Raw genomic sequence first — 26,059 nt, forward strand, 5'->3', positions numbered from 1 at the left:
TCCTTACACAGTAACCAAGGTTCATGCACTAGCTTATATACCCTGTGTTGTGTTTCAAGTTCTAGTCTACATTGACTTTCTTTCTGTAGTATGGTTACCATACGTCCGGATTTTCCTGGACATGTCCGGCTTTTTGGTCCTCAAATCCCCGTCTGGGGTGAATTGCCAAAAAGCCGAACATGTCCGGGAAAATGCTTTGCCGGCATCCCTGTCCCCTGCTTACCTTAGAGCGGCTCCGGCGGTGGCGGCGGCTGCTGCTGCTCCCCCCAGACACCTCAGCTCTGTGTAGCTAAAGAGCAGAGCTGCCCGAGTGCTACCGGCTTCACAGTTTGCCAGGCAGCCCCCAGACCTCCAGACCCTGCACCCCCAGCCGGGCGCTTCCCCAGCGCAGCTGGAGCCCGGGAGGGGAAGCGCCCAGCCAAGGGCGCAGGGTCTGGAGGCTGCCCGGCAAACCGTGAAGCCAGTAGCACTCGGGCAGCTGTTTCGCGTGGCTGGAGGGAGGAGCAGGGGGAATGCGGGGCGCTCAGGGGAGGGAGCGGAGTTGGGGCGGGGAAGGGGCAGGGCCCCGTGGAGTGTCCTCTTTTTTAAATGTTTTAATATGGTAACCGTATTCTGTAGGGTCTCTCCATAAGTTAGGACTCAGTAGAAAAAGCCTAATTTGTCTAATGCTGCAAAGTGACTGCCTTCGTTAATTAATTTCAAGCAAACTACTATCTGCTGCTTTTGGAGAGAGTTACCTCTGTTTCCTTGCTGGAGGCAGGTATAATTGATATAATGGTCTAGCTGCTGACTATGAATTAAGAGTAAGGTTGCATTCATGACTAATAAGGGGGCAGGGGAGGAAAAGGGACGTGCAGTCTGGGCACAGAGGGCTATCTAAACTAGAGATAACTAACAACATCTATAAATCTCTTCTTTGGTCTCTTAACTCCCTCTTTATTCATTAAAGAAAGAAACCCCACTTAGGTGTAGAACAGCAAAAATGGACAGCTGCTAAGATGCTTAAATGTCTGTTTGCAAAAGCCACATATTCTCTATGTGGGATTTTTATTGAAACAAGCAAAGTGACCCAATGACAGCATTCCCTGGATTCTTGAGAAATGCTGTGTTTACAAATCTAGGTGCAGTGGAATAAAAGAGCTGCTAGGCCAGGAGACAAATTTTATTTATGTTAACACAACAAGGGTCAGGAAATGGATTTAAAAAGAAAAACAATGGCAAAATACCTTTTCCCTTTAAATTACCACATGCATTATCATCGATACCCAGCCTACCAGCTGTGAATTAACAGTTCTCTGACAGGACCTAATTCTACATTTTTCAGTGATATCTTTGCAAAAACTAAATAGTTACAACATTGGCCCTTTTTTGAAACATGGGATGCTAACTAAAGGGTCGGCAGAGTTTTCCACATTTCTCTTGAACCTGCATATTAAAATTTTCTACTCACAGGACCAAAGTTGGCTTCCTCCGCCTCATAGATGTAGTGGTCTAATGACATGAAGTAATAGCCAGACTCCACTTCATTGCACTGGCGTCCAATCACATGGGGTCGGCACTGACACTGGCCAGTTTCACTTGAGCAGCTGAAATGTAAGGCGAATGAATTTATGTTGTGCATATACTAGGAGAGTTCCAAGCAGATAGAAAATACAGTAGAACCTCAGAGTTATGAACACCTCGGGAATTAAGGTATGTTCGTAACTGAACAAAACATTATGGTTGTTCTTTCAAAAGTTTACAACTGAACATTGATTTAATACAGGTTTGAAACTTTACTATGCAGAAGAAAAATGCTGTTTTCCCTTCATTTTTGTAGTAGTTTAACACAGTACTGTAATTGTTTTTTTTTGTTTTTTTTTTGTGTGTCTCTGCTGCTGCCTGATTGCATACTTCTGGTTCCAAATGAGGTGCATGGTTGACTGGTCAGGTTCATAACTCTGAGGTTCTACTGAACTCCTATATTTATCTCTAACTGTTACATTATAAACTTTGTGAGGGAAGAAGCACCTCCAAACAGCACTTCACCCAAATATTCTTTTTCCCTCTGGGCTTGTGAAATCAGTATTTTACAAGATTGGGAAATCAGGGCCCAAAGGTTCTGAAGAAGACAGTGTCATTCTTCAAGCAGAGGGGATGGAGGTGGTTGGGGAAGGGCTGAAACCGAGGTTAACATAACAAAAATCTTTGTTCCAAAACCAGCTATTTTATTTTCTAAATAGTAAAGATACTAACTTTTTCCCCAAGACTGTCTGTTTTGTTAATTTTATTGTCCTGGAAGTTTCCATACAATATTATTTATAATAGATCTTTTCTTGCATTGAGTTGGTCAAAAAAATGAAAAATGGCCTTTTCTTGTAAATGAAACTTTTTGCAAAAAAACTGTTGACATGATTGCAATGTTGTTTTTCATGAAATTTTAATCAATGATTTTTAAATGAAACTCGTTTTTGAAATTACTGAAATTCTTCACTTACTAAATAAACTGGCTTTCAATAAAAAACAAAAATCACAGCATACTTCTTGATAAATGAAAAATTTTAATAAAAATATGATGTGAAACAGAAAAAAAAGAAATTACAATTTCCCTCCCCCCCCCCCCCTTTTTCAACCAGCTCCGATTCCGAGGCTTATTTGCAAATATTTGAAAAAGTGCAACAGAAGCCAACAGTGACGCTGGCTACAACTTTAAACTCTGCTTTTCATTTCCTCCAAGAAGAAAAGCCCTTCTAATTAGAGAAAATAAGGAATGCCTTAGCGGTCCCAAAGGGGAATCAAGGAAGTTCTCTCTAAGATAGATTTTAACATTGTAGGGATGTTTTCCATATTTGGATATGGATTTCATTGCCTGGGCCAGACTCCTCCTGCTTCCAAGGTGGTAGTCCAAGGTTCAAAATTATACAGGAGGTTTTCACATCAGTTTTGGTTGTTTCAGTTGCTCTGTCCACACACCACAATCAGGGAACCAGAAAACTGTTATTAAGCTATTTAACAGAATAACCCTAGGTTGGGCAAACATCACCCATTCCCAAAAGACTAATGTAAAGTTAGAAAAAACACTTGTGAAACGCAGACAGTTCGATTGCATTGTTTCAGGCTGAATGCACAGTTCTCTAAGGAGATTTAGAGAGCCAGAAGGAAAGCACATCTGTTCATTTTCCTGCCAGTCAATGATACCCTCTCTCCAGATGGTTTCGCAATCACTGCAGTTCACACAGGAGGATGAGACTGGAACTCCTTGCTCCAAAATTGTTGATAGCCCTCCCCACCTTCCCACAACCACCATAAAAAGTTGCTGAGCTGAATGTGTTCATATGAACTGCAGTGAATTGATATCTGCACAGGAAAGAGCAAGGAGGAGTAAATAGCCACATAACAGGCATTAGCATTACTGAGTGCGAATAAATCACTCAGCCACTGATGGGAAAGGAGACTGGTAAGAGTGAAAAGGAAAGTAAGATTGTCTCAGGGTAGGAAATTGCTGTCTTGTAAACACCCCCTAAGAGATGATTTTTTTTAAAGGTTGTTTATTTTAGTTAAACTTTATCATCCAAATTAAAATAAGTGTAGACAAAGTACTTAAAAGTGGGTTTAATATTTCATAACTAACTTTGCCATTAGTAGCACCATGAGAATGCTAGAGTCTTGCTTATGTGTATTAATTATGTAAAGAATTGCTCAGTGAAATCCTCATGAGATTCGAAGTTATAATGGGCCAGCCAGTTGCCCACCCTGCACTCCCTTACTCTGCTGCACTAGTTTCCCATACTGCAGACAGCAACATGGAGGACACAGGAGTCTCCATTCAGCCCCAGTTAGTATATCCACTCCCATGCATGTAGCTGGGAAACAGGGAGCCACAGCCTTGGTTTCACCACCCCAATGTACCCGTCAGCGTACCCCTGTCAGCATCAGCTATAGGACTAGTGCAGAGGAAATCGAGACGCAGACTGTGACTCTCCAAGTCACAATTCAATTCCCGGACTGCTCTTGGCACAGTGCAGTTACGTATGCAGGGCTTATAGCAAAGCCACTCTTGTCCCTAGACTAAGGTCTTGTCTATACTATAGCCATTTGTAAGCATTATGATGCACTGGTGCTACGGAAGAAGGAAACTCTAGTGTAGACAGGGGGCAGGCATTTTTACCACCATCTTTTTACACTACAGCTTCCTCCTTTTCCATCAGAGCAAAAAATGCATCCAACTTTCCCTAGTACAGACAAACCCTAAGGCCTGGTCTACATGTAAATATTAGATTGACCTAACTAATTGCCCAGGGTTGTGAAAAAATTTCACACTCTGCGTGACGTAGTTAGGCTGAACTAACCCCAGTGCAGACACAGCTAAGTCAATGGACTAATTCTTCCACTGACCTTGCTACCAGCTCTTGGAGAACTGGATTAACTACATCAATAGAAAAATCTCTTCTGTTGATGTAGGAAGTGCCTACGCTATGGCACAACGGTGGCACAGCTGCAGTGCCATAGCTGCTACAGCTATGTTGTAGACATGGTGTGACGAACTGGGACTGTTCTTGCTGGGGTGTGGGAATGCTGACAGGGGAGTGTGACTAGGATGGTCTGCATCGGGGGATGGGAGCCGGCCCAAGGGAACATACCTGAGCTTGTAACATGAGAACCCAGGAGGGGGTTGGAGGTCAGATGACTCCGGGGCCCGGGAAACTGAACAAAGGCTGTGGGAGGGGTCGCTGAAGGGAGAGTGCTGGAAGCAGGCTGGAAGGAGGCTGGAGAGATGGCTGGGAGGCAGAGATGGCTCTGACCCCCCAAAGGGGGGGGCTGGGATGCCCTGGGACCCCAAGCTGGACCTAACTGAGGGGGCCCTGTTGTCTGTGCCTGCAAGACCTGTCTTGGACTGTGTTCCTGTCATCCAAATAAACCTTCTGCTTTACTGGCTGGCTGAGAGTCATGGTGAATCGCAGGAAGCCGGGGGTGCAGGGCCCTGAGTTCCCCAATACTCCGTGACAACTGGTGGCAGCGGTGGGATCTACTGCACCCCGTGGACGGCGCTTCCTGCAGTAAGTGACTGGGGAGCAGTAAAACGAAGGGGGATTGACGGGGACCAGGCCTGCTGAAGAGTGGGAGAGAGACGGTTATTACCCCTGGGAGTGTGTGACCAGCGAGAAGGACTTTTGCAGTAACAGGGTCCCCCGTGGGATCGCAGCGAGTGGTCCCAGGGGCGGAGGAGTCTGCAGCTCGACCCTGGCAGAGAGGTGGTGACCTCGAGAAGGGCTGGCACACTAGGGGGCCCCCTGCGAACTGTGGGGAGCTGTGAGCACACAGGCCGGTGAGTGGCCAGCAGGAAGATGTATGCCAAGCGGCTTAAGAGCGACCTGGTGGAGCTGTGCAAGCAGAGGCGGCTGCGCATTGGGAGGCTCACCAAAGAACAGCTCATCGCCCAGCTGGAGGCGGAAGATCGCGCGAATGAACTGATCCCTGTGTCTCAGGGAAGCAGCCTGGCAAATGCAGCGCAGGCACCAGTGTCTGTCCCAGCTGGGAGTGGTCAGCCGGCTGCTGAGGGCTTCCCGAGACCCCTCCTTCCTATGCCTAGGGGAAGGGTGGGGAGGAGCCCAGCAAATACCGAAGGCGCCGTGATCCCCCCGGCCAGCAGGGGGCCCCCCCGGCGAAGCTCGCCGGCCAGCAGAGGATCCTCCCGGCGACGTTCGGCATCCGGGGAGCGGAATTGGCTGGAATGGGAGAAAGAGCTAAAACTGAGGGAGCTGGAGGATCGTGAACAGCAGAGACAGCATGAAGAGAGACAGCGTCAGCATGAACGGGAGGAGAAAGAGAGACAGCATCAGCGTGGACGGGAGGAGAATGAGAGACAGCGTCAGCATGAACTGGAACTGGCGAGACTGAGGGGCAGCGAACCCCCGGCTGCGGTGAGTGAGGGGGGACCCAGGACTGCACGGAGCTTTGATAAGTGCATCATGGCCCCATACAAGGAGGGGGAGGACATGGATGACTTCCTGGAGGCCTTTGAGACGGCCTGCGAGCTGCACCGGGTTGATCCCGCGGACAGACTCCGGGTCCTTACCCCCTTACTGGACCCCAAATCCGTGGCATTGTACCGCCAACTGGGAGAGGCAGAGAAAGGGGACTACGAACTATTCAAAAAGGCCCTGCTACGTGAGTTTGGGCTGACTCCTGAGATGTACCGGGGAAGGTTCCGGAGTCAAGATAAAACCCCTGAGATCTCATATCTGCAACTAGCCGTCCGCATGGAAAGATACGCCAGCAAGTGGGCTGGTGGGGCCCAGACGAAGGAGGACCTGATTAAACTGCTGGTACTGGAGCAACTGTATGAGCGGTGCCCATCCGACCTGAGGCTGTGGTTGGTGGACAGAAAGCCAGAGAACCCGCGACACGCCGGGCAGCTGGCTGATGAGTTTGTAAAGAGCCGGTCAGGGGGTGGCAGGGAGGAGCCCCAAAGGAACAGGCCCGCCGTGATGCAGAGAGAGAGTCACCCTGGGACCTCCCAAAGAGGGAATATGGGGAATCCCCTCCCACGGGGAATGCCCAGCGTCAGGGACAACCGACCGGCTCGAGGGGACCCACAGGACATGAGCTGCTATTACTGCGGCCGAAGAGGCCACGTTCGGGCCCAGTGCCCCAAGCTCAAGGACAGACTGAGCAGACCGAACCCGCATAGGGTTAACTTGGTAGAGGCCCAGACGGACGAGGGGCAGGCTTCTCACGCAAGAGGGGCTGGCAGCTTATCAACTGCTCAAGAGAGAGAAGGGCCCCAGGCCAGCTCCTCTAGGGGGCTGGATGCCCCAGACTCAGGGTTTTTGGTTTATACGGTGGGCGCGGGGCTGTCCCTCCGGAGAGAGTACCTTGTTCCCCTGGAGGTGGATGGGAGGAAGGTCAAGGGATACTGGGATACGGGCGCAGAGGTGACGCTGGCCCGGCCCGAGGTGGTGGCCCCAGATCAGGTGGTGCCCAACTCCTACCTGACCCTGACGGGGGTGGGCGGAACACCAGTCAAAGTGCCCGTGGCAAGGGTACACCTGAAGTGGGGGGCCAAGGAGGGCCCCAAGGATGTGGGGGTACACCCGTATCTGCCCACTGAGGTATTGATGGGGGGGGACCTGGAGAACTGGCCAAGCAACCCCCAAAAGGCACTGGTTGTGACCCGCAGTCAGAGCCGGCGAGGGGCCCTGCGCCCTGGCCTTGGGGGGGGTGCCTTGCCTGAGGCGCAGGACCCTAACCTGGTGGGGAGGGAACGCCCAGGGACGCGGCTCAGGGAGGCTGCAGCTTCGGACCCAGCGGGCGAGAAAGAGCAGGTGGCCATCCCTGTCCCAGCTGCTGAGTTCCAGGCCGAGTTACAGAGAGACCCCTCCTTGCGGAAGATAAGGGACCTGGCCGACCTCAATGCGGTACAGACCATGGAACGAGGTGGCCGGAAAAGGTTCCTGTGGGAGAAGGGGTTCCTGTACCGAGAATGGGCTCCCCCAGGGAAAATGGAGTCAGGGGGGATCAGGAGGCAGCTGGTGGTACCCCAGAAGTATCGCCGCCAGCTGCTGTGCCGGGCCCATGACATTCCCCTCTCAGGGCACCAGGGAACCTGGCGTACCCAGCAGAGGCTGCTACGGAGCTTTTACTGGCCTGGGGTCTTTGGTACTGTCCGACAGTACTGCGGATCCTGTGACCCCTGTCAGAGGGGGAGGAAGGCCTGGGACAAGGGGAAAAGAGCTTTAGGACCCTTGCCCAGCATAAAGGATCCTTTCCAGAGGGTGGCCAAGGTTAAAAGGGCGGCTCTAAACCAAGAGAGCCCAAAGCACAGACCTCCAGACTGGAGCGCTGGGAGAAGACCACAGCCCAGTTGGAACCCCAGAGGTATGGGGGTGGGAAAAGGGCACAGGCCGCATAAACCTTCCCACATGCGAACTGCGAGTGCCATCAAGCACCCCCGACCTAAGGGGGGGCGTGGAACGGAAGGGGCCTGGTGTAATTCTCACCAAGGAACTGGAGGGATGCGGGGGCATCCATGGGAACGGGGATAGGTTCCAACTTCCCCGGGTCACTGGCTAAAGTGACCCTGCTCAGTTCGGTCTCGAAGGGGGGAGAGATGTGACGAACTGGGACTGTTCTTGCTGGGGTGTGGGAATGCTGACAGGGGAGTGTGACTAGGATGGTCTGCATCGGGGGATGGGAGCCGGCCCAAGGGAACATACCTGAGCTTGTAACATGAGAACCCAGGAGGGGGTTGGAGGTCAGATGACTCCGGGGCCCGGGAAACTGAACAAAGGCTGTGGGAGGGGTCGCTGAAGGGAGAGTGCTGGAAGCAGGCTGGAAGGAGGCTGGAGAGATGGCTGGGAGGCAGAGATGGCTCTGACCCCCCAAAGGGGGGGGCTGGGATGCCCTGGGACCCCAAGCTGGACCTAACTGAGGGGGCCCTGTTGTCTGTGCCTGCAAGACCTGTCTTGGACTGTGTTCCTGTCATCCAAATAAACCTTCTGCTTTACTGGCTGGCTGAGAGTCATGGTGAATCGCAGGAAGCCGGGGGTGCAGGGCCCTGAGTTCCCCAATACTCCGTGACACATGGCCTGAGCGCTGCGACTCCAAATGCAGTGGAGCTCAGTGAGTGAATGATTACAAGAATGTAACTGAAATGAGACTTACTTATTGTTTATTGCTCCCCCTTGGTAACAGTCACAAGGCCGACATCCATCCATGTCATTGCTCAGGCCCCAGTGTTCAGGCTGTGGAACAATAGGCCATTAATGCTGTAATGAGGTGTTGATTTAAAAGCCCTCAGTTGAACGCTAGGCACATCCCAATTTTAAAAACAATACAAAAAACATTGCAAAGCTATTATAAAGCCACTGAGCTGCTCACACAAATAATAGACCTAGTCTATCACATAACAGCCTCAAGACAGAACCACTATACTCCACCCCATTAACTTGCTTTTACCCAAAGGCCTGAGAACAGAGGATAACCTTTTAGACTTGCGGCAAAGCGTAACAAATCTAAGCTTTGAAGTGCAAAGTAAAGGTGAGAGCCAGTTCCAAAGCTGAGGGTTGCTCCTGGATAGCACCCTTCCAACAGCTCTCCCCTCCCTTTAATTAATTATAATTAGCATGAAAAGAGGAATTTTCATAGGGAGCCAAGTCCCCAATTTACAATATGCTCAGTATTCTACAGTATGCTCAGGAGACAGATTGACATGCTCAGATTTCCCACATAGTTTACGGGCAGATAAACATAGAGAGACACAAAGCAAAACTGGAATAGTCATCTATGATATGCAAACTAGACACAATCAACTCCGGTTTGAATAAGGACTGGGAATGGCTGAGCCATTACAAACATTGAATCTATCTCCCCTTGTAAGTATTCTCACACTTCTTATCAAACTGTCTGTACTGGGCTAGCTTGATTATCACTTCAAAAGGTTTTTTTTTCTCTTAATTAATTGGCCTCTCAGAGTTGGTAAGACAACTCCCACCTGTTTATGCTCTCTGTATGTGTGTATATATATCTCCTCAATATATGTTCCATTCTATATGCATCCGAAGAAGTGGGCTGTAGTCCACGAAAGCTTATGCTCTAATAAATTTGTTAGTCTCTAAGGTGCCACAAGTACTCCTGTTCTTCATCTATGAACGCAGACCAACGTACCTGAGATGCTAATGTCTTAGTGCCCTGATTTACATGAGGTTTTGTTAGTACACGTTTTTTAATCCCCAAAAAGTGCTAGCAGGGGAGTATCAAGTCTCACTTTTTTGATATAAGGGAAAAAGCAGCACAACACACACTCCTTAGCTATCATAACCTGGACTGAGGTTTGGGTAATGGGAGTTAGTCTGATGAAAAATAGGGATATGTTTTTCGAAGATACTCAGCACCCTGGGCCTGATTTTCACAGCAGGCCTCTCTTTTTGGCTGGGGAAGTTTTGCGATTGCGGTTAATGGGCAGCACAAGTATTAGATAATCCCAGTGTAAACTGCCTGATTGCAGGAAAGTCAGGCAGCTAGATAGCTGAACATGAACATTTACTCCCACAATGAACTTCCGGTGCAAAACCGCGCCCCTCAAAATGCAAGTCTGGTTTGAAAAATTGACTCTTTGAATGCTAGTGCTCCAATATTCCTGGCTTGCTCACTCACTGTCTTGCTTACTCTCCAATCCATCGTCACAACACCCGTTCTTTGTCACTTTACATTCAGAAGTACCCATTTCCATCTATTCTTTCTCCATGCATCTGCTCTCAATCACTCACACAAGTCTGGCACCATCTCATGCTACACTTCCGACACGCCACACTGCCTCTTTCATATTAGTGTATTTTTCTATTACAAATCTATTCTTATTGCAAGGCTACTTACCAGACACTGCTCACAGTGCCTTCCTGTTGCTAGACGTTTACAATAGCAGCTTCCTGTCTCTGAATCACAAGGATTCCCTCCAGGAAGAGTTCCCAAAGGATTACAGGCACAAGCTGTATTGGGAAATGCAAGTAAATAAATCAGAACATAGGAGTTTATTTATATTTTTCACAGTATTTAATACAAATATTTACAGGAAGACCATCCTTCATTTCTCAGTGAGCAGTTTTATGCATATTTCTGTCTGTATTCCTCCCCTACCTCCCTGCCAGATTTCTGTAGACTAAGTGAAGGACTTAAATTGAAACCAAGAAAGGCTTTCTAGTGTTTCAACTGAGTTTACAGTAAGATCCCCTGGGACTTCTGATGGAAGTGGATGGAATCCAAGCCACTTGAAATCTTCAAATCATGTCCTTCCTTCAATAAAAATCAAGGGCTGAATTAGAAGTTCCTCTTCAAGCCCTAACAATTCCAGGAAGTGCTTTGGCTCATACATAAAGTAACATTAGTGTATTCCCATTCCATAAATTTTCTACTTACATTGACAACCAAGTGGATTATCTGCACTTAATCCATAGAACCCTTCTTTGCAGAGGTCGCAACGTTCCCCTTCCACAAATAATTTACAGCGGCACTGTCCAGCAATAAGGCCAGCAGAGAAGTCAGTGTAGCGATCACATATTCCACCATTTTGGGAGCCAAGTGGGTCACAGTTACATGCTAAAAAGAAAGCATTGCATACACCTTTATTAACTACAGTAAAAGAAATACACAGTTCTCAGATCTGATTGCTATAGCTCATTAGACATGGCATTGTTTGCATGTGAAGAAGTCACCAAGTGGCCGCTATTTCCCGCTTTTTAAACAAAAAGCAAAGAAGAACGGCCACACTTACCCCAGGTCTCCATCAGAAGCAGAGAACATCTGTTCATGAACATTCAGTAACTCAAAGGAGAGGAATGGGGCCCAAGAATATAGGTACAGCTGCTTTGGAATTCTTTAACTGAATGCCTTAGTGATCAAAGTAGAGACACAACGTGCTTCAACATTCTGAGTGATGGCATTGCACTTACGCTCACAAATGTTAGGATCTCGTATCTCTCTCTCTGGATGCTGAAAGTAAAATGGTTTGCATTGTTCACAGTTGCGTCCCATTGTGTTATGCTGGCAGTCATCACACACTCCACCACTGGTATTTCCGGTTGCCATGTATACAGCCATATCAAAATGGCACTGGATAGAGTGTCCATTACAATTGCACTCTAAGATACAAGACAAAAAGAACAGCTTTACTGAAGTAATATGTTTTCAGTAAAGAAGTATTAGTCTTGTAAATAATATCTTTACAGTTCATTTAATGCAACAAAAACCTCATGAACCACCTACGTAAAATTCATCAAACTTTAAAAGCAAATAAGAATATAGGATTTAGAATTGGTATTGTATTTAAACATACTTTTACATGCATTACTATGGCGTCCTTCAGCTGGTCTCCATGGTAAGTCATGGTAGAAATCCAAACACAATTCACAGTTTAACCCTTTGGTATTATGTCTGCACATGCAGTGCCCATGGACCTATCATTTAAAAGAATAAAAAACAAATATAATATGTTTGGTTAAAGAAAATAAGGAGGGGAAAAAGCCAATACAATACATACTGTGCATTCAAATTGGAATGTACCTCACCATTTCCCATCTATCTAAAGTATAACCAGTGAGTGTTTGGCATACCCTTACCAACTACCATTGCTTCAAAAACACTTAAAGAGGACAATCATATACAGAAAGGGCCAGACTGTGAGTTCCTTGCCTGTGTGATTAAATGCTCACCCACACAAAGTAGTCCCATTTTCTTCAATGGAATTGCCTGTGTGAATAAATGTATTCACATTGGTGAGTAGAGCACACCGTTTGGCCCAAAATGCCCTTAGTAACCTATTAGGGCAAAATCATTAATTGTCCATAATCCATTAACATAGGATTAGCCATATCAGAACATAGGGTCATCTAGTCCAATACCTTCTCTCCAGCAGTGGATACAGAAGCTTTAGACGAAGGGGGCCAAAGCTCTTCCACAACATAATTGATATTTATCACAATCCTGGCTCAAGCCTCAACTTTACAGAATTACTGGGGAAATCAGACAACTTGCTCCTATGACAGTGACAGCCGCCATCTTGGATAACCATGGATTGAATTTGGGAGGAACTCCAGAGCTAGAAGAATGTGTCTCTAGAATCTGAGCTCTGCAGGTGGGGCTGTAAACAGACCCATAGCTACTGTGGGCTGGGCACAGAGGGGGATACACACTGCATGCTGACTGGTAGGCTACACTCTCATAAACAAGACCAAAATTTCCTCCCAGATGATGAATCTGCTCAAAAGTTTCCCTCACACTTTGCTTTAACCAAGACAATCTCATCTCGCACACAACTCCACTTCCGAAAACAGCAACCCAACAAACGCTGCTTTCAGGCTGGCAGCTCACCCAATCTTTTCCCTGTCCACCAAAAGTCCTACCTGCATCCACTTGGAAAAATCATGGGGAAAACTACACAGAAGAAAGGAAAATGTACCTGACCTGTTATACAGTATTATAACATGCAGGCAGCAGGATTTTCTTCTGCCCTACTATTGATCAATATGTGCACTGAACTCTGAAAATGGATAGCCCTTGTAGTTTTCTTTTTATACTCGTTAATATAAATGCAGCGCTGTTCTTGTTCATTAAAGTGTCTCACCTTTTGACCCTGCTATTTGCTTCAATTGAAACCTTCAGCCACAAGGTCCATAGGTTAGTTCAATGTTGCATAAAAACACATTCCCTTATATCCATTACAATACTGTTGCCTTTTATTTTTATCAAGTCTTTAATATAATTAGAAAGAAGAAATTTCAAGATGTTAAAGTAACTTTAAACTAGTCTCAGCTCTTGGTGTCTGATCAACAACAAAAATGGTGAACACTTTTTTATTGTTTGGAAATTAAAAAGAAAAATAAAGGGCCAAATTCTGCCACTCTTACTGACTTTAATACTAACTTTAATATATCTTCTCAATGTGAGTAAAGGGGACAGAATCAGGCTCAAGGCGTTTTAACATGGTTTTAGTGTGAAAAAGTGTGAGCATTTACCATTCCTTCCACCTCTTCATTAAAACCATCCACTGGTGCACACTCACTGGCATGGCCATAACAGAAACAGTTCCCACGAACCACCATGTCGTAAATGGCATAGTAGTACTTTTCTTTGATTTCCATTCTAGAATCCAAGAGGTTGTCTCCCAATGTATGTAACTTGGTGAAACTGATTCTTAAATTTGTGATTTTTAATAGGTCTGCAGGGAAAAAAGCAAACAAACAGTTTCTTGAATTAGCTACTGAGTTCTATGAACTGAAGGAAACCAAGAAAACTGCAGATCATAAATTATGGGAAACCTCACACAGAGCAATTTTCTATGTCAAGATATAATATATCTGGAATTGTAAACAAGACTTCATCTTGTTTAAATACAATTTCCCTCTCTGGATCCTCCCACTACAAATGCCAGAGATGAATTGTTTCCCCCCCCCAATATGATCACTACATATGCTAGATTAATTTAAACAAAACGGAGATATATTTTGCTATTAATACATACATCCACAGAATATTAATATTAATGGCACATGCATCAGTGCCACAACAGATGCCTTAGTTTTCAACCACATTTCGGATTTAAAATGTAAAATGGGTCCGGGTTAATATTAAGGAAGTACTGACAAGTGGAGTACGAGCTTCAAGGACTGTGTGCATGTTTGGAAGAACTTGAGTTGGAAATTGCAGAAACACTTAGGATGCAAATATAATCCTCTTCTTTATATGTCCTCCCCCCCTTTGAATATAATTAATTGTATTTTGATGGGGAAAACAACCATCTTGATCCTACCAAATAAAAAGTAACTGTTCTCATAGGAAGAGGTCTCGCAGGAAGACAACATTATAGCAATTAATTTGACTTTTGACTCTTTCTGCCTTGACATTATTAAAACCTTGTTTTTCTCCCATGTTTGAAAATACCCTTGGCCTAAGCTAATAAAAATAGAACCTTATAAATTTCTCTTTTTAATCTTTGGTTAAACAGAAAACATTGAATCAATGAAGCAGCCAGCACACAGCCTTCTACTTGAGTTGTTTTCCTTTGTTGTCTCATCCATGTAGCTTTACACTGTTCGATACTAACTTAAACTAAAGCCAAATCCTGTTGCCTTTATTCAGGTAAAATGCCTAAAGAAGTTTCTTTTTCAAACTGTATGCTTTCATACAGCAGTAGATTTGTATGTTTGCATTCCTTTGTCCCAATAACTGTAAACAACTGATGCATTAATTTTAATGTCTTAGGAGTGAGTCCTACAATCAGATCAGTGTGGGCAGGCACTCAGTAGTGCCAACTCCAAGAACCATGAGTCAGACTCACAAAAATCTTTAGCTTAGCTAAAAATATCATGAGATTTAAAAAAATAATCATAAACTTGGGGTTGTATTTATCTGCTTTCTTTGGGGGAGAGGTCACATTTTCAAGCTCTTCTCTGAAACAATGAGGTTTAGAATTCCCCACACACACCTTTTTTAAAAAAAATGGAAGTAGAGATTCTCACATAATCCCATAACACCAGGAGTTGAGCCTTTAAGAAAAACATCAAATGTAACAAGACTCATGATAAAAAATCATGAGTTGACAACACTGGTTCTTATTCCCATGTGGAGACCCGTTAAAGTCAGTGGAGAGGACCCCTGGTTCCTGGTGCAGTTCTGCGGCAGTACTGGGGCTGATTTTTTGCTTGTAACTTTTGTATTTTTAAATGAAAAAAATGAATAAAAAATTAAGTTAGAACGCGAAAGAAAAGTAAGCATGTACATACTTTGAATTCTTGGACTATATGGGTCTTCAATTCTAAAAGCTGGATCTAAAGCACGATATATGACCTAAAGAAAAATGAAAAATGAAAGCATCAACTTTAAAATAAGGGATCTTGAACTGTTCAGAGAAAAAGTCTTCATTATATATAAAAATAATGTCCAACCTCTCCCTCAGTTGAAGGTTCAATGTCAGAATATCGGGAATCACAAATGATATCGTCTACTTTCTTCATGGGTCCAGTTGAAACACCAGGGAAGGAGTTCTCACAGTCATATGCAAAGTATCTATATACTTTCCAGGTTTTTCCAAAATCAGATGATCTTTCTATTAGCATTGCAGCTGGGCGGAATGTCTTTAAAAAAAACAAAAAACAAACAAAAAAACAAAGAACAGCAAATGGTTATATACTATTAAATATTATTTGGAATCAATTATTAGAAGGAGCAACTCATGTGCCTGGATTTCAAGACATCTTCTATAGACTGATATTTTTTTTATTTCTTCCCAATTTTCTTTTTACTACTGCTACTACACACTCAGTCTTTGGAGACAGATTATGGTAAGGCCTTCATTTGAATCATGTAAATCAAATCAGAGAATATCTTTAGAATGATTATGATATTTAGCAATTATAGGTACGCAGACATTTAAACATATTCATAATGCAACACACAAATTTAGAATAAAGGATTGTTTACTGTAAGCTACTAAGACTTCAGATTCCTATTTAAAATGAAGGTAAGAGAGAAATACTTGAAGATTTTTTTTTTTTTATGGTCAGTGAAAAAAGTGCAGATTCCCCAGTTACTGTAGCTCCTCATTTTATCTCCCAGTCAGTCCTGGCTCACAGGAAGATCTAACAGGCCCCTCATTTCCTGTCACACCGGGCGGGGCCAGGAACGATGGAGCACAGAGAGGGGAATCCAGTTATACATACTGTATTTCCCCTTCCTTATCCTTGGTCTCTTGTCAAGTCACACATACAGAACAATGGTAATATTTTTCCATCTGCCTCTCTGGTATCTGTCTTAGGGTGACCAGGGGTCCAGTTTTCAGCAGGTTAGTCCCTACCTGTCCTGGGGCACTGCGCTGTGCCCCGGAAGCGGCCAGCAGGTCTGGCTCCTAGGCGGGGGGGCCATGGGGCTCAGCGTGTTGCCCGAGCACCGGCTCTCTGCTGGGGGGGCGGTGCCTGCGGCCGCAGAGCCTCCCCACACCCACCTAGGAGCCAGACCTGCTTCCGGGGCGCAGCACGGAGCCAGGATAGGCTAGCAGCCTGCCTTAGCCCTGCTGCGCCGCTGACCAGGAGCCACCTGAGGTCAGCCTGCGCCCCAACCCGAGCCCCATCCCTCTGCCCCGTGCCCCAAACCCAGAGCCCCCTCCTGCAACCCAAACCCCTCATCCCTGGCCCCAGCCCAGAGCCTGCACCCCCAGCCCAGAGCCTGTACCCCTCCTGCACCCATACCCCCTCCTACACTCCAATCCCCAGCTCTGAGCCCCCCCAAACGCAGAGCCCCCTTCTCCACCCCAGAGCCCTCACTCCCCTGCACCCCGACCCCATCCCATCCCAGAGCCCCCTCCCACACCCTGAACTCCTTATCCCTGGCCCCATCCCGGAGCCTTCATCCCCTCCTGCATCCCAACCCCCGCCTCAACCCGCAGCCCCCGCCCACACTCCAAATCCCTTGGCCTCACCCCCCAGCCTGGAGCCCCCTCCTACACCACAAACCCTTCATCCCCAGCCCCACCCCAGAGCCCGTACCCCCAGCCAGAGCCCTCACCCCCTCCCACAACCCAACCACCTGCCCCAGCCCAGGGAAAGTGAGTGAGGGTGGAGGAGAGCAAGCCACCAAGGAAGGGGGAATGTAGGGAATGTAGTGAGCGGGGGGGGGGGGGGGCAAGGGCCTCGGGGAAGGGGCGGAGCTAGAGTGTTCGGTTTTATGCGATTAGAAAGTTGGCAACCCTAATCCGTCTGCATTATCTTTCTTAGTGCTCTAACAATTGTCTTGTTGGTTGAACAGCTGAAACTGGTCTTTTCCCCACCAGGTTGAGAAGTTCATCCTCAACCAGTTTTATTAGACTCTACTCCCAGGATCCATAATGACTCTGCTTTAACTGACTTTGACCAAACTTTGATATGGTCTGATATAAAAATCAAGAAATGATTAGATTGTATGAATAGCTTTTCTCCTTACCTACCAGCATTTCAAACAACTAAATTAATTATAATTAGCTAATGAGATAAAGAAAAAAAGATTCTTAACCCAAACCCCCACCTTAAAAATCCCAATGTAGAAAGCTTTGAAAGATTAGGATCATTCACAATATGAACTGAACTTTAACATTCAATTATCAGTTTAATATATGGCTTGCACCTAGAGGACAATGTCAGCAATAGTTTGTTCATTTGGTTTATATATGTAGGCAAGATCCTCCAAAAGCCAAACACAAAAGTATTTCTATCACAGTTTTAAAATGTATTACTGCTTAGCTGAAACGATCATCCACATTACTAACTTGTGTCCTACAAACTAAAATTTGATAATTTAAGAGTTAAGATTGTTCAAAAGCAAATCCCACCAAAGCAGTTACTAAAAATCAATAATGCAATCACTGAAATCAACATTCACATCCACACCAATCTCAAATTTCACGCCTTTCCACCCATACGCTCTCCATAGCCACAAGTACACAGTAAACTCACTTCCACTTTGAACTAAGGAGCACTCACAATGCACATATTTAATTCCTCACGATCACACCCAAACGCAAACCCTTCACTCTGATTTCATAGAATCATAGAACATCAGGGTTGGAAGGGACCTCAGGAGGTCATCTAGTCCAATCCCCTGCTCAAACCAGGACCTAATCCCTAACTAAATCATCGCAGCCAGGGCTTTGTCAAGCCTGACCTTAAAAACCTCTAAGGAAGGAGATTCCACCACCTCCCTAGGTAACCCATTCCAGTGCTTCACCACACTCCTAGTGAAATAGTTTTTCCTAATATCCAACCTAGACCTCCCACACTGCAACTTGAGACCACTGCTCCTTGTTCTGTCATCTGCCTCCAGATCATTAATGAAGATATTGAACAAAACCAGCCCCAAGACCGATCCTTGGGGCACTCCGCTTGATACTGGCTGCCAACTAGACATGGAGCTATTGATCACTACCTGTTGAGCCCAATGATCTAGCCAGCTTTCTATCCACCTTATAGTCCATTCATCCAGCCCATACTTCTTTAACTTGCTGGCAAGAATACTGTGGGAGACCGTATCAAAAGCTTTGCTAAAGTCAAGGAATAACATGTCCACTGCTTTCCCCGCATCCACAAAGCCAGTTATCTCATCATAGAAGGCACCCAGATTTCACCCAGACTATCACACATCAAACCAATAGGCATACATGCAGCATTAAAAAGGTCTATTGTGGTATTTGTCCATAAAAAAGTTACAAGATCAGAGTAAAGTTTTGCATTTGAGTGTAAAGCAGCCTTCATTCAAAATTTACCAAGTTTTTTGGTGGAAGGGAATTTCCCAGGCTTTTTAGGAAGTATCTGATGACTATTCACATGAATAGCCATCAACAATTATATGTATTATTATGCATAATTTGTATTAGCACTTAGAAACCCCAGTATTAGCCCAGAGCCCCATTATGTTAGGCACTGTAAAAAAATAGAACAAAAAGACAGTGCCTTCCCAAAGATCTTATAATTTAAGGATCCTTACTATGTAGGGTTGCCAGGCGTCTGGTTTTCGACTGGAATGCCTGGTCGAAAAGGGGGACCCTGGAGGTTCCGGTTGGCATAGCTGACCGGGCCATTAAAAGTCCGATTGGCAGCCCCATGGCTTATGGGTGGCCAGAGAGGCTCTGCACGCTGCCCCCACCCTGAGTGCCAGCTCCGCAGCTCCCATTGGCCAGGAACCGCAACCAATGGAAGCTGTGGGGGTGGCACCTGTGGGTGTGAGGACAGCATACAGAGCCTCCCCAGCTGCCCATGCGCCTAGGGGCCACAGGGACCTGGTGGCTGCTTCCTGAGAGCCGTGGTAAGTGCCGCTGGGACCCTGCACCCCAAACCCCCTCCCGCACTCCAACCTCCTGCCCCAGCCCAGAGTCCCCTCCCGCACCCAAACTCAGTCACGGAGCCCACACCTCCACCCCAACACTCCGCCCCAGGCCTGAGCCCCCTCTTGCACCCCAAACCCCTCATCCCGGCCCCATCCCAGAGCCCACATCCCCAGCCAGAGCCCTTCCCCTCCCCAGCCCAGAGCCCCCTCCTTCACTGCAAACCCCTCATCCCCAGCCCCACCCCAGAGCCCGCACCACAAACCCCTGCCCCAGCCCGATGAAAGTGAGTGAGGGTGGGGGAGAGTGAGCCACGGAGGAGGGGAGATAGAGCAAGCGGGGGCAGGGCCTCGGGAAGGGAGTTCGGTTTTGTGCGATTAGAAAGTTGGTAACCCTATTACTATGCCTTTCACATAGCCCTGCAACCCCTTGCATTGCTGCACTCTTCCTCCTGCCACTCTCAGTCCTGTCCCTTGCTCCACAATCCTCCTTGCATAGACTAATTTTCCCCAGGCTCACTCCCCTTGAGCGATCCTGTTTCCTCATGTCCCAGTCCAGTCCTCCTTAATAAATCTCTCCTTCCATCTTTCGCCATGACCCCATACAGCCCTACAACATTCAGTTTTTAAATCCTAATACACACAGACATTTATACATACCGGTGTTTAGAAGCTGAGTTTGGTAAGGAAATATGGGGGCATGGTGGGGGGCCACCATGTGGGAGAGCAACATGTGATGGGTCGTGGTGGAAGCAGAGGTGTGTGTTTGAGATGGAGTCCAGGAATATTATAGAGTATTCAGTTGTCCTAGAAAGTTAGCATGTAAAACGTAGAGATTACATTCAACTATGGAGTCACTCCTAATGCCTCCATAATAAAATGTACTTTAAGACACATGGTACATAATCTGTCATTCCAGGACATCTGTTTGGAAGGAAACAAAAGCACAGATGTCCTCTCGGAGACATTTTCATTTGTCAAGTGAAAATGATTGCTAACAAAACAAAACAAAAACTTGCTGCTATGTTGATTTTGATAATGATCTTGTAAAATACAAACAACACACAAAGAGCAAACAAATAACCCAAAGCACAGTTTTTGCACACTTCCACAATCTTGAAGTCTAAAAGGATGGTAAGATCCCACAGTTCCATTTTTGCTACAAAAGCCCAAAATATAAAATGCAAGTGAGCAACAGAAGAGAGCTTTAATCTCCTTCTATTTTATGAGTTTTGGGATTTATTCAAAGCAGAAATTTATCTGTTTATACAAAGATCGTCAATTATAAATTTGAAACCAACAGATTTATGAAGTCCATCTCCCCTGCATTCCAATATTAATAGCATTTTTAATGCATTTATTAAAGCCTGTATCTTCAAAACTGGAACATTATATATAACCAGTTAAGCCCACAACTGCTCCCCATGACAGATGTTAGATTACACAGTGCTCCAGTTTGTGATTTGTGAGAATGCTATGGATTCTTTACCTTGAAGGTCATAATGAGATGAGTGAAATGGAATTCAGCTTCCAGATCCAGCTGGAGAGTTACATTTTCTAAACCTAAAGGCAGAAAAAGGAAATTCTACGGTAAACAGGAACATTTCTCAGCAATAACTTCATCATTTTCCTAAGAGACCCTCATTCTGGTAGTATAAGGACCTTTTTCTTGACTTTGGCTGTTATGGTGTGATAGAACAACGTATGGATTAGCACTATAACAAACATTAGGGAATTGCGGTGAAGACACTGAAGACACAGTATTTGCAAACTTCCTAAACATCACATTACATGGGATTGCCAATTGGAGATATTATTTCTTATACAGTGCTGTACATGTATTTGGTCTGTATGACATTTAGCATATTTCACTTTACCCCCGTACTTGAGGTATTTCAAGTATCATTACCCCATTTTACATTTACATTTTACAGTACCCCATTACTCAGGTACAGGAAGGTTAAGTGATTCACACACAAGATCACACACAATGCAGAACTAGTCTGGTATCAGGCCTTCTGCAGAGGCCTCTGTCTGATGCTTTAGAAGAAAATGAAAAACTCTACAGTCCACCAAGGATGAAGCCCTGGCCCTCACTTCGCTCTGCATGGGCAAAAAGCCTGATGTGCAATGGAAGTGAACCATAATTCTTTCTGCTAGGAGCTGGACTGCTGAGATCTCGTGCAGGGAGATTCTGGAATTCTGCAAATGGCTCTCAGCCTAGGAACATCGGTGTTTGGGGCAGCCTATTGGTCAGGTGAGGGCCTGGATTAACTGGACTAGTACTAACAAACTTCCCCAAACCCCATGTAGGTCCTCTGCCCAAAGCCCATTTAATTCTAGTTTTACAAGGATATTGATTACACTTATAGCCAGTTACGCAATGCTGCATAACAGAAGGAGCTGGGGGATTCTTTCCTGTCCCCTGTGTCAATCAGCATACACCCAAAGCATGAGACTGGATTAGCTTTATCTTGTTTTGCATAACAGAACTAAAGTTCCTAGATAGGGGCAGATACAAAAAGATAGTGGGGGACTGGAAGTGGCCTCCCTTATAATGCCCTGATGAGAAGCCCTATCCCCTCCCTCAGCTGCTGATAAGCCTGGGGGTGATGGAATTCATACCATAGCGGTGATGCTGGACACTGGCTGAGGGCTCCAGTTCTAGTATCAGCCTCTGGCACTGGGTCTCTCCAGTTGTAAGACACACACCCCTCCCCCCCAACTTCTGCTTGTATTTTTTTTTTTAAACTACTAAAAAAATAAAGGGAAAGTTAACACAATACTGAACTGTATTTGCTTTTTTCTCTTTCTCTTTGCTGCTGCCTGAGTGCATACTTCCGGTTCCAAATAAGGCGTGTAATTGACTGGTCAGTTCGTAACAATGGTGTTCATAACTCTGAGGGTGTACTGTATCATGAAACTGCCATTGTCCTGGTCAGTTTTACACCTGCCTACAACTTCCTGAATATCAGCAGTGAAACCCAGCCAATTCTTGCTAATTTCACTCAGCGGCTGCTTGGGGAAACTATGGGCAGAAGCAGAAGGATAGGAGCCCTTTGTCTACACAGTCAGAGATTGCACTGCAGGGATTATTTTTGTAACCGTAAGGGATAGAAGCCTACAATTGTTTTTCAAATGAAAGGTTAAATTTTACAGAAATTGACTATTCAGGTCCCCTCACTCACTAATGAAAGCTTTCCAATTTACCAGCAGCAAGAAAGAGATTTTTCAAGTCGTATAACTATAAATTATCAAAATTTTAGGACTGTATACTGAAGGAAGATAACACAAACAGTTATTTGATGCATGTGAAAAGAACTTTTAAAACAGCTGGAAACTCATTACATTCTAGTTTGTAGCATAAAAAACAAATAAGATGATTTAGAGGGGAGGAAGACAAGTAGAATAACCCAAGGAAAGTATGGAACTTTCCAATTTTTAAACAGCTATAAATTTGTGTGGAACACACAGTAATATAACAATCCTTGCTGCTTTATGTCTACATGGAGAAAGAAAGAATCATTTGTTGTTTATTTTTGAGGGATATTTGCATGACCTTATAAGCTAAAACTTTTCTGTTGGTAAGTTGCCAAGTCTATCGCAAAAAACATGAGTTATCTGGAATGCTAAACTAAAAACAGTGGAGTCCGATAGCTAGCTGGATTAATCTCACTTGTTAAAAAGGACATCATGTAAATTTCTTTTTAGTGGGCTAATAAGAGTTTTTCAAAACATCACAGTGTTCGTTAAGTTACAATAAGAGCCTTTGCCAACATATTTGCCAAATACTATGCCTTCCATACTCCTTTTTTTAAAAAAGGGTATCTTAGGAGCTTTAGGATCAGATGGCCTATCTTGAGGAAATTCAGGCAGCCGGAGAGCATAGCTGTAAAAGGAAAAAGGAATGGCTTACTCTGGAAAGAAATTTTAGAGGGAAAACCGCCCCACAAAACGACCGTAATATGTGTGGGTTTTATTTGCTTTGATTTGCTTGCTTTGTTCATTTATATTGTTTGGCAGATGAATACATAGCCTGAGTAGAGAAGTGAGGTGATAGTGAACATTGAGAGAGTGGCCCTGATTCTTCCATCCTCCTGAAGGGCAGAGGCCAAAGTAGCTTTAAGCTGTAGGAGTCCTGTCCAGCCCGTGGCATAAGCTGGACCAGCCTCAGGGTACCGGGAGCACTGTGCACTCTAGCCACACCTCCTCCTGGAGCACTGTGTACTCTAGCCACACCTCCTCCCTCCACTGACAGACATGGTAGGCAAGGCTGGGAGGAACAACAGCGTACAGCTGTTCTGGCAGCTCTGCACTGGGATGTTCTTTGGGGGCTGTTTCCTCCCCCTTTGCTCACTCCACTAAGGACAAGAGATTTGGGCACAATATACAAAATCTATGTATTTTTAAAAAAACGTAATGAGAGATTCCTTAAAGTTTACAACTAGCAATAATCACGCCTCAGATTAACCTCATTGGCTATGATACACTTTTTCCAGCACTCCTAAAGTTCATAAGACTTTGTTTATAATAAAACACCACTCAAGTATAAATCAAAGAATCTAGCTTTACCAAGGGATCTGTGCTTAACACGCTAATGCTCCATGCAGCACTAACAACTATGGAGACAACCCTTCAAATAATAACAAAACACACTGGAACCTTTAAATCAATCAAGGGTGACCAATTAGAAATGATCCCCAGATGAACTACATACCATTTTCTGACTGCCACCACAGCTTGAGACGGTTTGGAGCAAATGTTGTGACCACATTTTCAATAAGATGGCTATCATAGTTGAGAGTCTCGTGGAAGGGGAACTGGGAATTGCACGTGAAACATTTTTTGTCCTCCTGAAATAATAAGACAATTAACTTATTAACTTAGCGTTGGTTATTGTATCAAAAAAAGTAATAGCTGTTCCCTGAAGATAAACGTATTTTGCATTAATGTTATGTTTGGCTCTTTATGCCTTTTGTAGAGTGACTCCAAAAGATTTATTTTTTACTTTAATTTTTAAAGAAAGCATAATTTACTTTTAAATTAAAGTACATTGAAGGCCAAAGGGGAAAATATGACAGGAATTCAATAAGCTTTTAGTTTTATTGGAAGTATGTTTTACTTAAAACTAATTCCAGAAACTATCCCTGGGAATAAGTACTCTCTAGCACAATTCATAAGTAAATATTAATGTTTACAGAAAACGATTCAACTGATTTATGTTGAAACTTAGACCCAGAAAACAAGAAGTTCAAATGCTCTGTAAAGTAATGTTTGCTTCTCCCAATTACAGATATCCTGGACAAAGCCCTGTGCAGCTCAAAGTCCCCTGTAAAGCTTTAGTGTAGGTCCTATTTACTAGGGTGGAATTTCACCATTGAGTCCAAATTTTCAAGCACATACTTAGGTTGAGCACACACATGGTTATGAGCACAAATGCAACCCTAACTTGTGCATTCAGCCCCAAGTTGCACCTGTTTGAAATCATGGGCCTCAGTGACTAACCCTCCTCCACAGAACAAGCGTAACATAACAGCTATTATTATCTATTCATTTGTATTGTAAAGGTGCCTAATATGCCAGAGCCCACTTGTGATAGGCACTGTACAGACATAACAAAGAGACAGTCCCTGCCCAAAGAAGTTTATATCTAAATTTAAGATGAGAGACAAGAGATGGATATGACAGACCAACAGGGGGAGCCCGAGATAACGGTAAAACAGCTTGAATACGCAGCTGGTCACAGTCCAGGAGCCACTAACTATTGTCAAGTGTTATGTGGGCATCATGGCTCAGGGGGGTTTTACAGAGACATTCAAAAGAGGACAATGTGGTGGTATTGTGGATTTTTTACTGGGTGCTCCTTCCAAGCAAGCATAAGGGGCAGCATGGGAAAAAGCACAATGGGGCATATCCAGAAACTGGACAAATAGGCAGTTGAGGATGGCATTGTTGGCAGAGTGGAGGCTACATTCACATTCACTCAGCCCTTAATAAAACAGCACCTCAGCAGTCAAGGATCTGAGCATTAGAGATGTTGCTACAGTATAAAGTAAGTGATGCCGTTTCACAGAATTACGTGCCAATTATGGTGCTTTTTTCCTGGTAGTCCCCAGTCACAGAGTTCATACTCCACAAGCCCTCTGTCATTCCTGCCATGAGCAAACAAATCAAGACAAGTCTCTGTGGTCTGTGTATCCTCCCAATTCCTTAGGCACGTCCCTATTATCTTCCCATATAGTCAGATTATTTGGGCAAATCTATATGAGCACTCCCAAACCAGCCAGAGTAGGGGTCCCAAATATAGCCCCAAACCTTCCGCCGGTGAAATCAGGGTCAAAGCTGTCTGTTCCCTAAGGTTTGCCAGAGAGAGGTGAGGGGTCTCAGCATCTTTCAGAATCCCCCTTCTAACCATGTCTTTTCTGCCACACTCTGCACCTTTGAGGGGGAGGCGGGGAGGGACAAAAGCAACCAAGGATACAATGCTGACTCCGAATATTTAATTGCAAGAATAAAAATAAGGGAACACTTGAAATCTTGCAAGTTATGTCAGAAATTTTACTATAGCCATATTGGGGCCCAATCCTGCAAAATGCTAAGCACACACTATCAAACTAACGAGCTGACATGACACGTTTGTTCAAGTATACTAAGAAGCAATATACTTTGGGCCAAATTCTATGGTCCTGAATGAAACAAGACTCCCATTGCTTTCAGAGGGAGTTTTGCTCCACTTAAAAAG

General features: G+C 45.0%; 1 protein-coding gene and 1 non-coding gene across 2 annotated transcripts in view; both read right to left on the reverse strand.

The window, feature by feature from the left end:
* LAMB1 (laminin subunit beta 1) overlaps nt 1–26,059 on the reverse strand; it is a 77,476-nt gene that overhangs the window by 46,145 nt on the left and 5,272 nt on the right. Inside the window, exons 3-13 of the mRNA XM_005292340.5 lie at nt 24,035–24,170; nt 20,807–20,880; nt 15,417–15,605; nt 15,255–15,318; nt 13,488–13,690; nt 11,810–11,930; nt 11,427–11,615; nt 10,894–11,073; nt 10,354–10,466; nt 8,644–8,723; nt 1,451–1,586 (exon numbers count right to left, since the gene is read on the reverse strand). Coding sequence (XP_005292397.2) covers nt 1,451–1,586; nt 8,644–8,723; nt 10,354–10,466; nt 10,894–11,073; nt 11,427–11,615; nt 11,810–11,930; nt 13,488–13,690; nt 15,255–15,318; nt 15,417–15,605; nt 20,807–20,880; nt 24,035–24,170 — 1,485 coding nt within the window. The remainder of the gene's footprint in view (nt 1–1,450; nt 1,587–8,643; nt 8,724–10,353; nt 10,467–10,893; nt 11,074–11,426; nt 11,616–11,809; nt 11,931–13,487; nt 13,691–15,254; nt 15,319–15,416; nt 15,606–20,806; nt 20,881–24,034; nt 24,171–26,059) is intronic.
* On the reverse strand, nt 23,693–23,829 carry LOC135981012 (U4 spliceosomal RNA). The gene has a single exon (XR_010597963.1). It is a non-coding gene; the product is annotated as a U4 spliceosomal RNA (small nuclear RNA).

This window comes from Chrysemys picta, chromosome 1 (genome assembly GCF_011386835.1).
Source record: "Chrysemys picta bellii isolate R12L10 chromosome 1, ASM1138683v2, whole genome shotgun sequence".
Lineage (NCBI taxonomy): Eukaryota > Metazoa > Chordata > Testudines > Emydidae > Chrysemys > Chrysemys picta.